Genomic DNA, 20,621 nt, shown 5'->3' with positions numbered 1-20,621 from the left:
GCGCACTAACAAATTGCCTATGGACAAAACGGGCAGAGGGAGGTCTCGAAACCAGGCAAAACGCCACTTACCATTGACGCTTATGCAACGTCTAAATACACAGGGACGCAGCCAAACCGATAAATGCAATTAACTTAATTCACACACGCACACACAGAAATCGAACAACAAAAAACGGTATCGCGAAAGAAGGGGTTATGTGGTAACAAAAGCCGACAAAAGAGTTTGATGACGAATGTCCTGGCGTCAAAACGAAGGAAGGCGATGCTCTTTGCTGCTGTACACTCTAATGCTTGCGACGAAAATGAAAGTTACAAAGGAGTTTAGTGGGCGACTCTGTACAGACAATGATACAGCGAGTAAAGTAACTTGGGCTACGATGAGGAAAGGGGGTATTTTTTCGGGTTTTGCGCAGTTTAACATATATCACTGCTAAGGAAGCAAAACGCTACGAATCAACTCTACGCCAAGTGGGCTCGAATAAATAATATGCAAGGGAGTCGAGGGCGTGGCACCCTGCCGAAAGCGGCCGCCCGACAAGATGCAACATGGCAGTGCGGGTATTTTACCACGTATACTTGTTCCGGGGGGAAAGTTACTGGGCAGGTTTGCGGAGCAAAGGAGGTGGAGGCGACGAGAAGTCGTTCTCGTTGTTGCTATGGTAACCGAAGCCAGAGGACGCGCGGTGGAGTTTGGAATCGACGTCGCTTTGCGGCGAGAACAGACTGGGTACGCGCGCGTTTTGCTGAGGGTGGTGGTGGTGGTTGTTGCCCTTTTTGGAATACTGCGACGGGGGCGTATCATAAATCTCACCAGGCTCCGGGGTCGAATCTCTGGAAACCAATGAGCCCAATTGTGAGTTGGTGGCCATGATCGCGCCGCTGTCCTCTTCTTCTTCGAAGATTTCCTCTGGCATTTTGGAAGGCACTGGAGCGTTTGGGTCGAAATCAGGCTGGCTAGAAGCGACATATTCCCCACCATTTGAGGCCTTCTTTAAAGTCACTGTAGGTATTGCTGACTTTTTTACCTGTTTTTCACACAAAAGGTCAATACTTGGAAAATTGTGAAAAGGGAAGAAGACAACACAACAGAAGGAAACATTAAAATTTTAAATTTGAGCTAAAAATACCAATTGTCAAATCTGCAATCATATGAGTTTAAAAATAGAAGATGTACCTATTATCACAAAAAAATTTAATTCCTGGTTGGAATTTTACCTGAGAAAGTGCAGCATTTAGAGATTTCTGAAATACAGCTTCATCAATGTGTTCGGCACTCTTCGATGATCTACAATAAAAACATAAATAACTCTTTACAAAAATCACATAACATTGGTATTAGTTTAAAAGAACTTGCTTAATAGTTGTAGAGGGGTCTAGCCCTCGGTTAGGCATTGTTTATTTATCTGCGACAGCAAATTATTTTACTTCGTGAATATAATGAAGCAACAAGCCTCGGATTAACGTCAGCAGATTTTATTATGAAAAAATCGATTTCGCTTATGTAAGTCAGTTTCTGCAAAATAACATAAAAAAAAACAAGTTTTCCGGTATTAAGTAGAACTCGTGTATACCAACCTGGATTGATGTTTGCTGTGGTGGTGATGACGCTTATGTTTACTTGAACTTCCTCCACTGCTTGACCCGTTGCCACTGGATCTGTGATGTTTTTGATCTTCCAGTCTATATTAACAAGTGCATTGTTAACATATATATTATCACCATAGTTTGTATATGTGTTTGACATACATTAAAAAATAAATATATTTGACCCCCTCTAAATGTTATGCTTTTGTAAAGACAAACCTGCAATTAATCAATACCAATATTTTAAATTTTTGGACAGTTTTGTGGTTACTGAAACAAGGTATTGAAAGATGAACAATTTCTCAAGATTAAGTATTTCAATATCGACATAAACAAAAATCAAGAAATGTCAGCAACTTACTTGCGTGACTGCTTAGCTGCAGTATGTTCCAGTGGCTCGTTGCCATGACCTCGCTTTCTTGGACGAACAGGGGAAGCTTCTGACCCTGAACCAGAGCTTGACCCAATAATTTTTGCAACAGAGGTATTTAGATTTGGTCCCGCACTTGGTTGGGCCGGATTAGGAGGTAGCTTTATTCGAAGAGTTAGTCCACCACCGGGTGATGCTGTTGGTGTACCGGACTCGCCCTCTTGCACTTTTGCCTTCTGCTGTTTTTCCAGCGCTTTGCGTTTTCTACGTTCCTCTTCGTATTGCTGCATCTTTGCATACATATGTTTTTCTTCGTCCGTTAGCGGTACCGCTTGCGCTTTGTGTTTCAAGTAACTCTTCAGTTTATCGGGATGTTTTTTGTACATTTCAATGACAGTCTTGCGATCCAAAACCCTGAATTCCTTATTCGGGCGAGGCTGCCCAGAAGCAGCTTCTTGACTTGTGCTTTTATCGCCATGGTGTCTCCGAACTTGATCCTGCTTAACACCAACATGACTTGCTGGACGATGGTTTTGCATCATTTTTTCATTTCGAATTCGACCCTCAAGATCTCGGCTGACTGCTTCTGCTGGATCAGTGTGCTTTTCCGTAGACACGTTGGGCTTCATAGCTTCAACATTTATGCCCGGCAACTTGCCCTTGTTTTGATCGCGCTGTCCTGGAGCCATCATGTTTCGTTGTAAGGCTGCATCCTTCTGCTTCTGTCCATCAGTTGAAACATGGTTGTGAGAAGAGACTGCAGGATTTGGTCTGTGTTGTTGTCTTGGTTGGTCATGACGTGGTTCCTGTTTCACTTGCAAGGGCTTGGTTTGTGCTTTAGAATGAGGTAGATGGCCTGTTTGTTTCGTTTGATCTCTCGAATGTGGATGTCTGCTGTCACTTTGATGTTTTTGTTGGCCTGATGAACATAATACATTAATATATACGCACATGGGAATTGTGAAATAACAAAGTAATCTATCTCTTCAATGGGTACTGGCAGTCAGTAAATTGTATATTTCCAAATTAAAGCAGTATCAACAAAACAGTAACAGTAAGTCATACATTGTTAAGCCTTAAGATTTGCACAGTATTAATAGTAGGCTACCGGAAACTGGATGTCCAGGTTTGTTATGTGTGGAATGAGCTGGGTGGGGTTGCGGTTGTTTCGAAGTCGGCTGCTTGTGAATCCTTTTGTACTCTTCATATGACATCGCTGGCTTCTTTTCCCTATAAACAGAAAAATACTTTAGCTGTCGCAATACAGCAGCTTTAAAGAAACAACCGCAACATATTTTGGAGTAAAAAAAGATAAAAATAACATATTCACAATCACACACTTTTATTACCACAAATAATGGAAAATAGCCAGAATTGTCACCATAAACAGCCTTGCTATGTACAATAAGTGATTTAAAAAGTTGCATAAATTTTTGTAGTTGTGGAGGTAGCTTTTAACACATTACGTGTATTTATGCTTACTTCTGTGATCCTGTGCTCTGGCTTGACTGTAACTGGCTTGAGGCAGAACCTGAAATAAAATACTTGCTTTTAAATAGACTTCTTTATGCAGGTGACTGACATTGTTGATTTCAGTTGTAGTCATTAGCACAAAATAAGATGATTTTGATTCTCTACAAGCCATATTATGGATAGAAATGTTGTGGGGGTGAAATGGACAACAAGTTAAAGGAGAACCTGCAACCTTGGAATCCCACGTATATTTTTGGCACAACCCCCTTTAAACAGTTACTATATAATGTAATTGAGTAGAGAGAAGTGCCACAAATATTTAACAATAAATGACTGCTTAGGTTGAAACTTAAAACTGTCAATGGTTCCAAGCTTTGCGAGTCAGTGATGAACTTTATGGCGTCACAAACAAAACATTGAACGTTTTAGAGTTGAATTCACTTAGTAATGGAGAATAATATTTCTTTTATCGCTGCAACAGTTAAAAAGGCCACAGTATAGTAAGCCAGACAAAAATAAACCTGTACAAATCAGTGAATTAGTCTCTTAAGACATTTTTGGTGCAACATTTCAAAGCAGATAAAGAACTTGTTTCAACAAACCTGTTTGTCCGGAAGAACTTTGCTTGGGCTTTGGATCAAAGTCTTTTTGGTCGTCTTTCTCATTACCTGGCTGCAAAGACACAAATAACCATATATATTCCTTCAATTCATCACATAACAATACATCATATTCCCCCAGAAAAGTACAACAACTGTGTAGAAATGGAAACCACAGACTTTAACACAAACAATACAAACGAGTCAGACAAGTTTGCATAATAACATTTCTCAAATATCTTGAATGTGACAAAGAAATTTTCTTTTCTGGTTTTCTGCACTGTGCTGGTTGTAGTTTATAATGCTGATAAGCTAAAAAAAAAACATATGCTTGGAAACTGTTTCCAGCCTCTAGGCTTGTGAAAAAAGCTGTAGATGCCATAATGCTGAAGGTGTTTCACAGCTTCTTGCAGCATACACATCTTTTCAGAGTGATATCTCTCAAAACGGACACCAGTGCAATATAACAATGTGAACAGAATCAAGGAAAGCACCATACTGGTTTGGAGGAATAATTGCTGCACAGTGTACAAGCAAATTGATATGAGGGCATGAGCATGAAAATTATTTAGCATATTACCACACTGTAAGATAAAGACATGACCGCATCTTACAAAATTGCCAATCGTGTGTTAGTTTTTAATTGCCAACTCAAAAGCCATAAAGAGAACAGAACAACATGCCTTAGTTCAGAGTTAACCGCAACAAAACAATAGTATTACATTGTGGCAGGATGTCTTATATGTGAAATTATGCTTTAACGAAATCAAAACATTTTGCTGAATACCCTTTAAAGAAAATTAAACTACGACCAAAAGAATTCATAAATGTAGTTTTTAACTTTATGTAGTTGTTGCTCCATTCCCTTTGCAGTCTTAGCACAAATAACAAAACACATGGGATGAAAGACAATGCACACACATATAGTGAAGATGGCTATACAATTACACAAGATATAGTTTTACAATGCTCTCCATTCAACTCTTACCTTACGAGGAACTGAGGTTTAACATTGCGATGCACGGGGGGAATTACGCAAGTGCGACGATACCATATTTTACCAGTTGCTGTTGCCGCACCATCAAACCTGTTTAACGGCTACCCTGGCAGTGTCACCCTTTCTGAGACTAGAACTGGCTGCTTTAGGGCAAGCGGTAAGGCTCACAACTTTGAATAAGTCGCATTAAGCACAGTTCATTAGGGAGTCACTGGCCATTTCTAGCCGCAAACTTGGTCGAGTATTGGCATGGTCGCAACCTTACAGGCATGCGTGCGTTTATTGATGTAACTGTCCCATGGTTGTAACAACACAAAATCAATACTGGCTGACGTGGTGTCCTGTTTATGTGGATGCAAATAGAAGAGAAACGTGTTATGCTGAAGACACAAGGCCAGCTCTTTAGCCAAAACTTAAACAAAAACTACATTTTAGCCACTGGCATGACTACACTCGCGAATTACTAACAACCAGTGAAACAACGATTTCAAGTTACCTGTATCACGAAATCACCACTGATAACCAATAAACCACATGAATAATTGTGATTACCCGGTAATTTTTTAGTTTTCGCAATCTAGTCGGGCATCGATTTAGGATTTTCAGAAACTCTTTTACTATGGCATCCAGCATTGGTTCTGTGATTGATGAATCCATGTATGCCCAGTAAGGTTTTTTATCAGATGACAGTGGAATCTGCAAAGTAAATGATATTTGAAATAAAGTTTTATCAAAAAGGCAACATAAAATTTTTGTAAATACAAATCACCATGTAAAATATTTTTTTTTACAGTATGTAAAGCTATATTTTGCCAAATTAAATGATTCTTTTTCATTAACATTTTCTGTTTGTTACAATCTATTTTTGATGTTATAAAATCAATGAGCTGCAGGTTTAGTACCACTGCGATAAAACACATATGTACCATGCTGCGGAGCGTGGACAAATAAGACTTACCTCATAGTTAGACCATTTACAGGACAGGTGAATGCACATTGCAGCCACTACTGCAGGTTTATATAACAAACAAAAAGTCGTCAAATGAAGGCTGAAACATAGATCGTAAGGTAATTTCCTTTTACGTTACAAGAACCCCAAATATGTCAGAAGGCAGAACCAGGAAATTTTTTATAAAAATAAAACGCTTACCTATTGGTAGCCATGAAGTAAGCCATTTGCGAAAGGTCTCGACTGGCTGAAAACCACAGTGCTTGATGGTTAAAAGTGTCAAGGCTTTGAAATATTTGGTCAGCACCTACCTTTAACCAATTGTGTGCACTTTACAACATGGGTATGGGGATGGTCAACAGAAATGTCAAAACCTGCAGAACACATTATTTTTATTAGTCTTATTAATTGTAAATGGATTAACAACAAATGTAATGCACGGGTTTTAACAAAAATTCAAAACATTCTGTCTTAAATGCCACCGCTGTCATTAACAACAAATGTAAATCACAGGTTTTCAAAAATAATTCAAAACATTCTGTCCTAAATGCCACCGTTGTCTGGGAAAAATATGAAAATTCATAGTAAATCAATGGCCCATGTACTTACATTCTGAAGTATGTTGGTTGTTGATTTACTAACAACCATGGCATTTAGGACAGGGCAGAAAGAAATATCCTTAAATGTAATACACATACAAGAAAATAAGTTATTTCAGTTTGCACATACCTAAGGTTTGGAGAAGAATTAATTCATTTTGTACAAGTTCCTGCACCTGCTTTAAATAACTGTCACTGTGTGTGTCAATATTTGGTTTGTCCGGGTGCAGACAGGTATAACATATCTGGAAAAACAAATAGACAACCTCTATAAAAAGATTTACTGCCACCAACAATACTCTGGAAAAATTTATCTGAAACTACACACTATAATGTCCCATTTAGATCAGTTTTAAATGCTTTTACTATTTATCTTACAGAACTTGCTATTTTGTATGTAGGCTACAGGGTTGTTGTACAAGAAAAACATATCACCTTAAACAAAAAATTAAAACACTGAGGACTCACTGGTGGCAAAGTATTGTTTTTTTAATGACACACATCAACGTTTGTCTAGACAGAAGAATGTTAGTTTACAAACATGGTAACCACCTTGAGAACATGTTCCAATTTCTTGGGTTGCTCTTCAACTTTGGCAGCAAGAAACAATGCAGTAGGAGCAATGGCCTGTTATTGCAAACACACAAATACTTGGTCAGAAATTGATAAAAAAGTTAATGTAATATTCCAACAATATGGCATGGAGTCTAACAATTAAAAATTCAAGTAGGCTATGATCACAAAATCTATGAAGTTCAACATAACCAAGATATTACAACATAAACTAAGACTACTTACATATCTTGAAAAGTTGCTAAATGAGTGGTACATATAAAATCGATGCATGTAGACAATTGCTGTATTGATTGTAAGTTGGTTTCTGTAACAAATATTTGCAAATTTAAAATATTAAACACAAAAATTAGCTCCTATAAGTGTGCCATGGAGTGGTAAAAATGTAAATTAACTGGTGTGTTACAATAAAAATAAACAATAATTAAAAAAATCACTATCTCACATATTTGATTACAATTTTTTTTAAATCAATGTAACAGCATGCTATGCAACGTACATTTTCTTTTATAAAAAACGCCATGACCGCCCTATCGCTACCGATCACCTTGACGTAACTCGTGTCAAGCACATCGAATTTCAAACTTTATGAAGACAAATTACAAAATACATACACTGCAAGACGTTGTCCCATATCCTGTATAAGATTGGCTGTTTGCTGGCGATAGCCAAGTTCTTTTTCTTCATCAATTCCATGCTTTCGACTGGGAGATTTCTCTAGTTGCTCTTTAGAAAACGTCCACTGTTTCGCCTTCTCTGACGCCATTTCCCAGTCGAAAGAGGAAAATGTCGGAGCGGCACAAACAAGAACGAAGGTTCTGCGCATGCGCGGACGAGAATTTGCCACGGGACCATGACGTCATAATTTCGCAATACTAGCGCAGAACAAAAACAAATTGCACGCTTCGTTGCACATCGACTAATTGCCCAACCTTTAAAAAAATAAGATAGCAGTTTACGTTTTAAGGTAATACGAAAACTGTAATCCGCAGAAAAATATGATTTGTGTTGTGTGACTTAGATATCATTTATTCAAGTTCATTTTATCCCTTTTGTTTAAATAAATCAAAAATCGTTAATAACCCAATCACGCCACATCTCCTCAAATGACCGGATATTATTACTCGCTAAATTTCGTTCCAAAAGCCTCTTGCTGCAACAGAAAAATACAATGACTTCGAAATAAATATCTCACATTAGCGACCGGTTACCAGCCTCCTTTCCTGCCAGGGCACGCCCGAAGAATGTGCTAAGTTGAACTTTACTGGGCTTTTCGTCGAGAAATAAGTAAGAATTGGCTATACGGTAGTTAATAACTACCTAAACTACCCCAATATTTTAATAAAACTGAAAAATCTGCTATAAAAATGTATGTCTTTCAACACAACCACACATCAGCCGCACTTCGAGGCATACTGAGAGCTGCCTATACGTATTGGCCTTATGACGTCTCCCCTTTTTTTCTCTCAAACCTTTTTCACAAAGTTCTCTCTTTCCAGTTGTACTCCCTCAGTCAAACCTTAATTGGACTAACTTCGGATAGTTTGGAATACGTTACTGCAGAAGTCGCAATGCACATGTAATTTTTTGATGGTTTTCAGTTGGGTTAGAATGTGATGCACAAGTAAATTATTGTTTATTTTTAAAAGAAAAGACGTCGTGTTGTTTGACGTACGCAAAAATAACACAACTTGATCTCAAGCATGTCGAAGATACAATTGACATATGTTACCCGATGATCACCTTTCGGTCAATCCCATTTTGCAAGGAACGTTTTTTGGTAATTAAAACTCATTCTTCAAGAAAAATATTAAAAACATAAATCAACTGTGCAGTCAACACAGACATGTATGCCGCATGCCTACAAAGTTAAGGTTTTTTTTAGTAACTTATATCCCCAGTAATAATATCACGTATAGGCTAAGCCCGCTACACACGACTACATGCAATCATGAGTTATATGATCACGCTAATGCAGAAAAAAACTGAAGGTGAACAACCCGCCCACCGACAAACAGTAGAGGGATTATCTGAGTAAACTTATTAGACCACTGCTTTGTAGGTATTAGCCGAATGGAATTATGTCGGTTTGAAAGTGTAATTTCTGAATTAACACTTTATACTTTTTCTCTGAAGCTGCACAACCCACCAGAAGTATGGGATTGCGACTGACTGCTCATTGCATTGCAAGTGGAAAAGTACAGCCCAGAAGTAACCGATATTTTGGTACAAGCTAATGTATTTTTGTGTTTCGAGGTGCTAAAATGTGTTAATGTTCGATTACTTTCGAAGTTGTCTGAAGAAAGCTCAAAATTGCCTCAAAAACAGTTAGTTGTTTTAATACCTCGTTTTCATTGATATGCATCCCGAATTTTATCATTCCGGCTTCAACAGCAACCACACACAAGCACGAACAGTAAAACACACAACGTTTATTCCAGACGGAAGAACGCCCGCCTATATATGCAAGCTTTAATCGGCAATGGCTTTAAAACGACCAAAATACATTTGTTTTTAAACACATTTTTCACAAAAAAGTACAGCGATATATGAAAACAATAATACGTTTTCTGGTCCATCATAGACGTGCTGTGAATTGCATGCCAATACCGAAATAAGAACAGAACCAAAACTTAGTACCATTAGGCATCCATCAAAGATAATATTGTTAAATTAAAATTCGTTTATGTACAACTCAAGGTAGTACGCTCTAAATTTAAAACACAGCTTGCTTTATCGACAGCAAGCCACACATATTTGAAACGATTTTACTGAAAAAAAACTCAGCTATCCCCAAACAGTGCGAGAATGAAGATAAATATATAGACAACATCCACATAGAGGTTCAAAGCTCCGTAAATATATTCCTCCGGTTCCAATTCATATCTTTTCCCTCCCATTATGAGCTGAGTGTCGAATGCAAGAAACTGCAAGTACAGCATCGGTGCTATTAGAAAGGACCAAGTATGGTGGACTAACTGACTGCTCTTCGAGCAATAATATAAACAGTCCTGTCATTAATCTTAAACCAAAAATAAGGAACACTGGAAAAAGATCAGATTTTCCTGAGACTGGTTGATTAATTTTGGCAGAATGTGGTCCTTGATTAGGCATAGTTTTATTGCATCACAGGGATGTTATACAAATCAGCTGGCAAATAACATCATTGGAGCAAGAGCAACATAATAAGAAGTTTAACAACAAGAACATTTCTCAGAAACAAGATCAGTGAAATTGTTTGACAAATTATCATCCGTAACAAAACAAATTTTAGAAATAAGGAACAAATTTTAGAAATAAAATTTTTTGCAATGACATAATCTGCATTTCAAGCAAATTAAGGATTAAGATAAATATGGGCTACCAAAAAAGATCGAAAAGGACTCCGGAGCTGCTATGCAATGTTAAATAGCTAAAGCGTAGTGAAGCGACCCAATAGTTATATCATATCTTACCAGTGTGAAAACCAATGCCCCGAGTGCACCATATACAACATGAAGATACTAAAAAACAAATTTGGAGGTCATGGAGTGAAATTTTTTTTTTTATATCACTTGTTAAAATTTTTAAAACACTTCAGGATATTACAAAGTCTTTTCTAGTGCTTAAATCCAAAAATTCATGAGAAAGACTACGTACCCAGCTCCTATTGTAGGTAAATATTGTGACAAAACCGAACATCATCAATACCAGGACAAGCACAAACAGCAAGCCTGAGCACTTCGTAAAATCAAACTTGGTTTGCATTGAAAACAAGGTCACAGCAACGCAAACTCCCTGAAAGTGTTCCATCAGTTCAAAGTTTGTGGTGAAATTTCATATTTTGAGTATGATGTTAGTTACCACAAGTTCAGCAAACTCTTTAGCATATGCAGAAATCGGATTATATTTAAGTTTTATATTAACTAAACAATAACAGTATGACAAACTGCACATGTTTTTCGTCAACAAAGTGCCACATGTATGTACATACTTTTATTGGGAGCAAATATCTTACAAAAACAGATTTTATGAAGTTATTAGTAACAGGTTTGACATACCACTGTAATTCCAAGCGCAATTACTACAGAGTTGGTATTATAGAAGCTTGCAATTGTTCCTACCATGTAGGAAAAAGCCAAGGTCTGCAATATAATTTTTACACAGGAATTAATATATATATACAGCCTGTAATATGAAGTTAACAGAAAAAAAATTATATGGAGAATCACCTTGATTCATTCAGCTATTAAATAAGTCAAGAAAATTATCTTTTAATGAAGTTAGGTCTTTATCAAAAACTTACAAACACTCCAAGCAAGATGATGTTTTGAGGGTGTTTCCGTCTCACGCCAGTGCAGCAAACTAGGGTGATGTAGAGAACCAAAAACACTCCGCTAAAATAAAAAAATTATTTTTGGTTTGTTCGAACAGTGGTTTCCAAAGCCTGTGGTTGGGCAAGGCAAATATTTGATGGAATGTTGAGGTTGACGAAATTATGTAAATAGTAAGCATCAAATGTTTTTGAAGACAAAGTGGAGCCTGGGTCAAAAATTATTAGACAGAATGTAGAAAAACATATATACTTACTAAGCAGCATAGTACATGGCTGGATTATGTTGGACGAACACTTTAACAGGGGTCCTAAAAATATGTTGCATTACAACCAGACAAAAGCAGTAAAACACAGCACGAATAATTCTTTGGTAAAATGACAAACATTTGAAGAAACTCATGTTAGCTCTTTTAACAAAAAACTATTTATTTTGAGAAACATACAGTTTTTCATCAATAAACTATTAAATGCACTGGCAACAATAGAATGATTAAATGAAAATGTGTGACTTTCACTATTGACAAATATCAGTAAATTTAACATTTGGGTAAATAGTATATATTAGAAAATTAGGCACACTTACACGAATGTCATAACACACACCAATCCAAAGGTAACAAGCAGTTGTATACCAAGTATGATGTAAACTTTCCTGATAAACATCCTTCGTACATTTTTGTCATCAAATCCAGCCCTAAAGTATTATGGGTCAAAATAAATTGCACATCTGTTTTCAATATCGTTTTAAGAATAGCATATATGCCTTGCAGTAAATCCACCAGCATCAGTTCTGTCATTTCCACCACCAACAGAAGAGAATCCACCTTCTCCTAATTTTAAAACAATGTTGAGTTTATATTTCAAAACACAGATAATAATATGAAACTTTTTTCACAAACGAATGTCATATTACTACTGTACAATTTTATGTCAGTATTGCCTGTTCAGTCAGTCAGTTTATTTTCAATGACTCCAATAAATACTTTAAACGACATATTTTAGTGTACAGCGGGTGATGCTGACTATAACAACCGCTAGCACCACTTTGTTCCTTTATCAAAAAAAAGATATTCTTCTTAACACCATTTGTACCTGGAATTGGTGCTCCTTGGTATGGTTGTGCATTGACAGGTTGGTAACCAGTTGAATAGTTAGTAGGCCCAGGTGCTTGATAACCTGGCTGTGCTGGAGGATAAGGGGCTGTTGGCTGTGCTTCTGGATAAGGGGCTGTAGGTTGAACTCCAGCGTAACTGTTCTTTTCATTAACAGACTCGTCATATGTTGGTGGTGCAGACATAATGTCCAAAATTGACCAACTTAGCAAAAGGAAATCTATGTTATGAAACCTGCCAATAATAGCCAAAATATAGTAAAAACGGCCAAAAACAAAGATTTGCTGACAAACTAACATATGATATAGTTATATTCTATTTATAATTATAGACCCTGTATTAACTCCAGTTAGACTTGTACAACTTGCAACCCCAGAGGCCAAATTGGCAAAATGAAACTATTTTGCAATTATTTTAGCAATCTACGTAACGCAGAAGAGAAAAAAACAACAAATTTATGGTCCGTGCAGTCAGGTCACAATCCACCGCAAAAAATTATTACTTGCCAGTTTAGTTTGCAACTAAACTGATATTTTTCTGCCGAGCTTAAAATTTACATGCATCTGGCACGGCTGTACTATTTATTCACAGTAAACTGTAACTTTCCTGCAAAAGAACAACACCGCACGCCAAAACAATTTCTTTTCAAAACCGGTGATGCGTGTCGGTCACGTGAATTGCATGCAAGCAACTGCTTGTACCTTTTTTGAAAATATGGCGAACCGAAGTAAACCCTGATTCGAACTTCGCTTTCAATCACAATCTCCCCGACCCCCATAGGCACTGGTGGGATTCGGCCGGGTCGCACCGGTTCTATTGAACCGTCTCACGAAATTTTAGTTACTGTCAATGGATTTTTGCATCTTAGAACCGGCTGAATAATATGACTTTTGTAATAGAACCGGCTGACAAAAAAATTGAATCCCACCACTGCCCATCGGTCATAAGGAGGATCTACCTTGCACATCTTATAATGTTAACTCAAGTGTATTTTTTGAAATATACCGCCTTTATTAAAGAAACGGTCAATTGCTTTTGAATCCCTTTTATTAACTTTCTCAATGTATGTCACGAAAATGGAAGGTTTTATCACAAGGAATTAGGCTCATCAACACCGTCTCAAAAACGATAAAATCAGACAGCACATTCGGACAATTCAAACAAAACTTCCCGTAAAATGTGTTTTTGGAACATTTTTTGCTGCTGCCAAACCGAAGACCTGCGCTTTTGTTTGGGACACTATCCTAATAGGCTGTAATGTGCTGCTGGTATGTTTTGGAAATTCGTAGTCTATAATTGCAATACTGTGCGATTTTGGGGCCTTGAGATAATATAACATTTATGCGGACCGCTAGGGAATGCAAGGGTCCACGGGATCCCGGATAAAAGACCGGTAAATGAAGCGGAATTGTGTTGGTGCGGTTAAAAAGGGCACCAAGTAAGAAATGTATGCAGTTTTCATTAATGCACTAGGCAACATATACAGCCTAATACAAGCCGTTCGCTGACTCAGATTTTCTTTCCAATGAAGATATAAATGTTTTTTGTTGTGTGCCATACACTCAATTTTGTTGGATATCCGTCGCTCTACGTGGTAAAGCGCTTCTCTCCGGCATTTCGCGGCTATTTCCGTTTTTGAAGGTTATAATTGCTGGATGTTTGTAATGCTCACGAAATGCTTCGTGTAAGAGGATTGTGGACATATTGCCAATAACATCGTATTTTCTTATTTGAACACTGGTAATTCGGTTTGGCTAAATAACCTCCAGTTACATAAAACAGTTATATGTGCAACGTTACTTGAAACATTAAATGTGACAGCAATGCATTATGCGGCGTAGGTTAATAAGCAATGTCCTCAACATTTTCGGCGTTGCGGGTATACACAATGTGTAAGCTTGCAAAAGGAAGTTTACGTCGTAGATCACAACCTCCGGCGATTATTGTGATTGAAAACCGAAAAATTATTTTTACTTGCGAAAACTTTCGATAGAGATTCACAATGGGAGTGGGTTCAAACCCACTGATGCATTGTATGCAACGTTAGCGAGGTAAACAATTGGTAGCATGTACACAACATCAGCATTTTAATAGGAACTTTAATCCAAATAGCAATTCCGAGTATATAAACATTGCACAAAACAAGTGGTTATTTAGAAAACAACACACAAAAATGGGCAAAAATTATAGAGCTTCTTTCAGCAAAGAAGTTTATCACAGTATTTGGTCCCTTATTATATCAAAAATTTTTCCCAGATTTGTTCAACGGAATTAAAATTTTTCAACAGAATAGAGTATGCTACAAGTCTTTCATAATGTACATTATCTTACAATAGTGTTTATCATATCATTGGAATTGGAAAGCTATCTTTTTCTTCTTCTTCCTCCTGACATTCTTTTATAAGGTCCATTATTACCATGAACACAAACCCGAAATCCAAGTAAATGAGAATACCCCCAAAAACGAATTCCTTGGGATATATGTGATGTCTGTATCCATTGATGATAAAGTGCACTTCAAAATTCAAAAACTACAAAGAAAATACAAACATTACAAAAATTATGAGTTTACACACAAAATCAATTTATACATTTAAAGCATCATTAGGTTTTCAGACTTGGCAGCCCAGGCAATGCAGCCTAGCTGAGGCTATTATATAGCGATATGTTAGTTGTGATCGCCAAGCAAGGACCTGTGCAGTGGGGCGATCCTGTCTATCATGCCATTGCATGTTATATTACTGCGTTCATTTAAAGCAATTATAAAACCTTGGTGTTGTTGGGCTCAACATAAATGATTCTTATTGTAAATTAATTTCTAACCTAATTTCTGGTATACTTGAAATATTCATATTTGTATATATCAGCCGTTTTGACAACATGTTATGATAAAACGCCCACAAGTTGTTGACATCTTTTTTTTTAAAAAGGATTTTTACCGCTGTAACACACCCAAAAAAGAATTGACAGAGGGTCAGGTGTAGCATTTTTTTCTCAACAACATATATCAGGCCAAACTGTTTGATAAGAAAAATGACTCCCAGTTGGGTTGCTATAATCATTTGGAAACCACATGGTGTTTTGAACATAAACATTACGTTAAACTATCAGTACTGTAACTAATTTTAATATTCACATTATCGATGAATCGATGCTATGAATTGATAAATTGTTTGGGGTACGTTTGACATATATGCCCTAATATAATTGTTATGGCAGTTAGGTATAATTAAGATACAACCAAAACAAGTGAATGTCTTACCAGAAGAAAGCACAATGATCCAACAAATGCATATACAATTTCTTCTTGCTAGAAACACAACAACAGGTAAGAAAATGTATCGAACCATTATCACACATTGTGAAACTTAGTGCAGTAAGTTGTTTAAGTTTAGATTTTGGTTAAAAAAACACTGTTTTGTAGCATTTGTCAGCAATTAAGGTTTTTTAACAAATTAAGGTCATTTATTTTACATATTCTTGGTTAAGTGATATATAATTGTAAAGGTTACAGTTCATTGTACTCAATAAAATCATTAGATTTATAAAACCTGTTTACGTCTAAATATTGTCGTACCCAGTAATAGCCGTGTGCAAATGCCATGGCCACACCAAACAAAGCTAAATCCAACATGGTAACAAGAAATAGCCCAGTGACCATTGTCAAGACATATTTTGATTGAAGGGAAAACAGTATCACTACTCCACACACCACCTAGAGATAAAGGGTATACAAAAAGATCACCATTTTTGCAAATCTTGTCCATTTTTTGTAGGTGCTAGTTAAATAAACACAATGAAAAGGTTCTGTCTTTGCATTAATCCAGTATTCAAAGTCAGTCACAAAGACAGGTATTTACATTCAGTTGCATGAAGAAAACATTCGATGGCACAAATCTAAATATTACCCATTCACTCTATATTAAGGGATCACAATGGTAATGACTTTCTTGTCAACGTTTTTATGCATGGCAAAGGCTTTCACATTACACCGTATTTATAAGTTGTATTTTGCGTTGTATGTCATATTATCGCATAATGCTAACTATGGCAAGGGGTTGTTAACAACTGAGCATAATAAATATATATATAAATGTACATATACATACTCACCAATACCATTCCAGCTGAAATAAATACTCCATATGTGTCATGGTAACTGGCAATTGTTCCAAACATGAAGGATAATGCCATAGTCTAGAAGTTCAAACAAATCATGTTGCACAAATGTATTATATTTCATCTGTTCTTCCAACATACCAATAAAATCAGAACACAAATATTGTGTGGATATTGTCTTGCAAAAATACTCAACACAAATAAGATCATGAATATTCCTCCAACTACACCACTATAAATGAAGAGAATAGGTTTTGGCATTAAATTGACAATAATTTTATACAATTACTTACAATGCTGCCATGTATATTGATGGATTTTCCTGTATAAACACCTTAACAGACTCCCTGATGAAACATGGTTTCCATTATCAATATATTATTCAGCAACACACAAAAAGTATCACAATTTTTCATGTTATTAAAAATATAAATCTTGTCATGCGGTGGATGAACCCTTGGTTAAACACAATTTGTGTAAGTTTTATGCCAGAACTTAATAGGTCAGAAAACTACCTGTGCCTAGCAAAAAGTAATATGCTGTTTTCTGTATAATTTTTGTAATACTTACACAAATGTCATTATGACAACAATGCCAAACAAAAAAAGCATTTGAAGAGCAAAGACGAGGAACATTTTTCCAATGAACATTGCCCGAGTTGCAGGGTCCTTAAATTCTTTTCTGCACAACATAACAATACGGTTTGTATGTTTGCTAACTTTTATAATAGTATTCCTAAGAATTATTTTAATTTGGGATAAATATTGTCTCTTAGAATACATAGCACGATTTTTAAGCAATTGTTTTCCATACCTATGTCATTATACTTACAAATTTTAAAATTTGGGTTTTGAATAACAAGTTACAGTTAGTTTTTATAAATACTTGTTGATCTGAATACAAATCTTTTACTTACGCTATAGCCCGCTGGTCATACCATTTCTTTTGGGCCCTGGTCATTTTCTCTGCAAAATGGCAAAATAAATAAAATTTTAAGTTAATGCCAAAAAATTGCATGCTGTTTTTGCATAGCAAAGAAATTTTGTTCACAAACTATTACCTCTTTTTTTTCATGAGTGGGCTTTCTAAATTATACTGTTGTGATATAAGTATGGTGAATTCAATTTCTATCTAACTGCCCGATTTCCTTTACAGCTCCTAAATCATTCCACTCTTTTCTGTTCCATGCTTATGTGAACTGTGAAGCTCCATTGTCGTTCTCTATATATTCTAATTTGTGCATTTTCCTGACTCTGGTTTCAAACAAAATTGTTTCTCCCACTATCACTATTATGGGTGCGCCAGCAGATCTGATCAAGAAAAAGTTTTGGTTTCCATCCAATGCCTATGATCTTATCACTTCCTAGTATGAGTACAGTTCATTTAAGGTGAACAAACAACTCATTAATAACAGCCTAAGTTCTCTGTTCTTCTTTGCATATGGATGAAGTAATCTACAATACACAATAACGTAAATATGCTGCTGCTGTTCTGGTGACCTGTTGTTGTATCTTCTTCTGTCAATATTGTATTATAGGCACATTGCTGTTTGCATTACTAATGCTATTTGTACTATACTACTTATTACCTTGTAAGGTATACACATGTCTTTACTATATTTGTTTTATGCAATCTTTTTTACGGCGTTTTTGAAAAACTTGGACTTTTTTGAAAACTTTACGATACAGTACAGGGGAAAAACCCTATTTTGCAAAAAGTATTTTTTGCCGATATTTACAACCTAGGGGTCATCCGATTTTTTGCTGGCAGTTGCGACGGAAGGGTATCATTTGTATTTGACATTCAATAACTTTCCATTTATGGAAAAGAAATTTTTACACAAAATAAATTAAGCTACTTTTTGGTACCTGGTGAGAATTCAGAACAGTAGCAACTTGAACTGGTCGCACTGATGTTGTCAACCTGTATGCGCTCTTCAATAGAACGAAATGCTGACGGAGCAGGGGGGTCTTGTCGTGATGTTGAAGGGATGTCCTTGTGCATAAGGCCTGTAATTGAACGAAATGCCGACGAAGCAGGAGGAGCAGGAAGCTCTCCAGTAGGATCTGGGTAGCCGTGGTGTTGTTCCTCTGGAAAGCCTTGGTTTTGTTCCCCTGGGTAGCCGTGGTATTGTTCCTCTGGAAGGCCTTGGTTTTGTTCTTCTGGGTAGCCGTGGTATTGTTCCTGTCCTAGAGGTGTTTCGTCGTAGCGAGGTTCACCTAATGAACGCTGATCCGCGTTACCATATATGTGTTCGTCATCAGACATGATCAAATATACGACTTAGTTTCCCCAAAAAAGCGCTGCAAAATCAATGCCCACCATATTTCGCATCGTGTAAAAGTAACCTCAAAATCAAATACAAAACCTGTCGGCTCTTCATCTTAACTACACCTTATTTTTTTCTTTGGCAGAAAACCTATCATTCACTTGCACCTGTGGCCCACCTGAAAACCTAACAGTGGCCGGAAACACTATGGTTTAGGTGATTTTATCAATATCCAAGTGAACGCGACTTGTCCTGTCAACGGTACCTCGACTGATGCAAAGTCATTGAAAGGATCGCCTATTCCTTGTTGAAAAGCAAAAGAACAATAAAGGAGGACAAACCGAAAAAGTGTTTTGGTGGTGCGTGTGGAAGTCACAAGAGCCGCTGTGTCCTTAAAACAATGTCCTTTGAAATATATTTCGGTTTCGTTTACTGTGTACTGGTTCAGGCCAAACTTTTCGGCCCGTCTTGTATTGTCAGCCAAATAGAATTTTCTACTCGATTTATAGACGATGTACACCATCCTATTGCTTGTATCATTTGCGATGGTGATGATTGCAACGGGAAATTGGCAGCGGTATCTATGTATGTAGCCTATAACAATAGGCTTCTGACAATTAAGTGCAATGTAGTTTCCTAATTATGTTTCACGGGCACTGTTGGTTTTGTTGCGAAGTTGATTTAATTTTGTTCCTTCCTTTCTCGATCGGCTAATTGTTTAGTAGCAGCGCCGCTTGCGTAGTTTCCTGTCCACAATATGCTGCCCCCACGTGACGAGGTTAGCCAACAGCGAGCCGTGTACCATAATCAACAATTTTTACTCTATCGGGATTTTAAATATCGTTTGTTCGTATACGACACAAAAAAATGACCTTATTTTCGATAATAATAGTCAAAAAGAGTTATTTTAAATTTGTCCATTTGCCCTTCCTCCCGGCCAAAAGGCAAAATAAAATCCAACTTGTGCATGCTGCAATTGTTACTACACCGGGACACTGAAATATACACCAATAACATGACTCTATTTTCGTTGATAATAGTACAGGGTAGCATGGAGATTCTCATCAGCGCGTTTGTGACCAGCAGGAAAGATGTTGGTTGTTTCCTGTAATTCAACACAAATTAAAAGAAAGTCAAAGTTTATTCTTAAAAATGGGAGTTCATCATCATCTTATGCAAACGTTTTGCACTCATCTTCACGTGTCCAAAAAAACTTTCATAATCTGATATGTTTAGCAACTACATTACACGCTTCAAGTATCTTTTAAACATCAGTCGTTATTGGTAAAATTTAAAATATGGCTTTTCTGAAGAAAAACAAACAATAGATCGATTATTACTCAATTTCTGCAATACGTCGTGTAAGTCTCAGGTCTATCACTTCTAAAGTTATTGGTGCATTTTTTTTAACTGTTACATTTAAACTAATTTTCAATCCATTTTTAATTTAATTTGAAGTAACAGATCTAAATAATCAAACTCGGATATTAGGCTAAGTGTGGTTTATCTAATCGCTTAACCTTACCAAAAAGCGCATGCAAAGTTAACTCTAGAAGTATTCAGCACACAACTCACACGTATCTGTCTTCATAGCATGTGGCATTAGTTATAAAAGTTTAATGTAGGGCAAAAAGTTGAAGGTATTTTATGTGTAAATACA

The 20,621-nt window shown here is 36.6% G+C and overlaps 3 protein-coding genes across 3 annotated transcripts; all 3 read right to left on the bottom strand.

Annotated features, from left to right (window-relative positions):
* Nucleotides 1-3: 3 nt before the first annotated feature.
* LOC145909138 (uncharacterized) lies at nt 4-8,075 on the bottom strand. Its single transcript, XM_082996455.1, has 15 exons — nt 7,761-8,075; nt 7,372-7,453; nt 7,126-7,200; nt 6,704-6,818; nt 6,286-6,348; nt 6,176-6,221; nt 5,984-6,074; nt 5,578-5,721; nt 4,032-4,101; nt 3,439-3,487; nt 3,065-3,186; nt 1,948-2,875; nt 1,578-1,682; nt 1,218-1,287; nt 4-1,027 (listed from the first exon to the last, which is right to left on the bottom strand). The coding sequence occupies exons 1-15, from the start codon at nt 7,970-7,972 to the stop codon at nt 596-598; spliced, it is 2,604 nt and encodes an 867-aa protein (XP_082852581.1). The 5' UTR covers nt 7,973-8,075; the 3' UTR covers nt 4-595.
* Nucleotides 8,076-9,603: 1,528 nt separating this feature from the next.
* LOC145908196 (protein lifeguard 2-like) lies at nt 9,604-12,803 on the bottom strand. The gene is made up of 9 exons (XM_082995414.1): nt 12,554-12,803; nt 12,225-12,291; nt 12,045-12,155; nt 11,716-11,769; nt 11,432-11,522; nt 11,187-11,270; nt 10,786-10,923; nt 10,602-10,649; nt 9,604-10,073 (listed from the first exon to the last, which is right to left on the bottom strand). Exons 1-9 carry the CDS (start codon nt 12,756-12,758, stop codon nt 9,930-9,932), a joined length of 942 nt encoding a protein of 313 aa, XP_082851540.1. The 5' UTR covers nt 12,759-12,803; the 3' UTR covers nt 9,604-9,929.
* A 1,651-nt stretch (nt 12,804-14,454) lies between these two features.
* Nucleotides 14,455-18,989, bottom strand: LOC145908656 (protein lifeguard 2-like). The gene is made up of 9 exons (XM_082995975.1): nt 18,561-18,989; nt 17,609-17,657; nt 17,263-17,373; nt 16,986-17,039; nt 16,834-16,924; nt 16,687-16,770; nt 16,151-16,288; nt 15,836-15,883; nt 14,455-15,104 (listed from the first exon to the last, which is right to left on the bottom strand). Exons 1-9 carry the CDS (start codon nt 18,958-18,960, stop codon nt 14,916-14,918), a joined length of 1,164 nt encoding a protein of 387 aa, XP_082852101.1. The 5' UTR covers nt 18,961-18,989; the 3' UTR covers nt 14,455-14,915.
* Between the last annotated feature and the right edge of the window lie 1,632 nt (nt 18,990-20,621).

This window comes from Ascidia mentula, chromosome 7 (genome assembly GCF_947561715.1).
Source record: "Ascidia mentula chromosome 7, kaAscMent1.1, whole genome shotgun sequence".
Classification (NCBI taxonomy): domain Eukaryota; kingdom Metazoa; phylum Chordata; class Ascidiacea; order Phlebobranchia; family Ascidiidae; genus Ascidia; species Ascidia mentula.
This window is presented reverse-complemented; position numbering and strand designations above follow the sequence as displayed.

Excerpts from the sequence above, each read along its gene's own strand:
- LOC145908196 (XM_082995414.1), bottom strand. The coding sequence starts at position 12,758 with ATGTCTGCACCACCAACATATGACGAGTCTGTTAATGAAAAGAACAGT. Across the intron at positions 12,292-12,553 it reads CCAAGGAGCACCAATTCCAG|GAGAAGGTGGATTCTCTTCT; the intron begins GTACAAATGGTG and ends TTTTAAAATTAG. Across the intron at positions 11,523-11,715 it reads GCCATGTACTATGCTGCTTA|CGGAGTGTTTTTGGTTCTCT; the intron begins GTAAGTATATAT and ends TTTTTATTTTAG.
- LOC145908656 (XM_082995975.1), bottom strand. The coding sequence starts at position 18,960 with ATGTCTGATGACGAACACATATATGGTAACGCGGATCAGCGTTCATTA. Across the intron at positions 16,925-16,985 it reads TCAATATACATGGCAGCATT|TGGTGTAGTTGGAGGAATAT; the intron begins GTAAGTAATTGT and ends CTTCATTTATAG. Across the intron at positions 16,289-16,686 it reads TTTCAGCTGGAATGGTATTG|GTGGTGTGTGGAGTAGTGAT; the intron begins GTGAGTATGTAT and ends CTTTATCTCTAG.
- LOC145909138 (XM_082996455.1), bottom strand. The coding sequence starts at position 7,972 with ATGCGCAGAACCTTCGTTCTTGTTTGTGCCGCTCCGACATTTTCCTCT. Across the intron at positions 6,819-7,125 it reads AATTGGAACATGTTCTCAAG|ATATGTTATACCTGTCTGCA; the intron begins GTGGTTACCATG and ends TTGTTTTTCCAG. Across the intron at positions 1,028-1,217 it reads TAAATGCTGCACTTTCTCAG|GTAAAAAAGTCAGCAATACC; the intron begins GTAAAATTCCAA and ends TGTGAAAAACAG.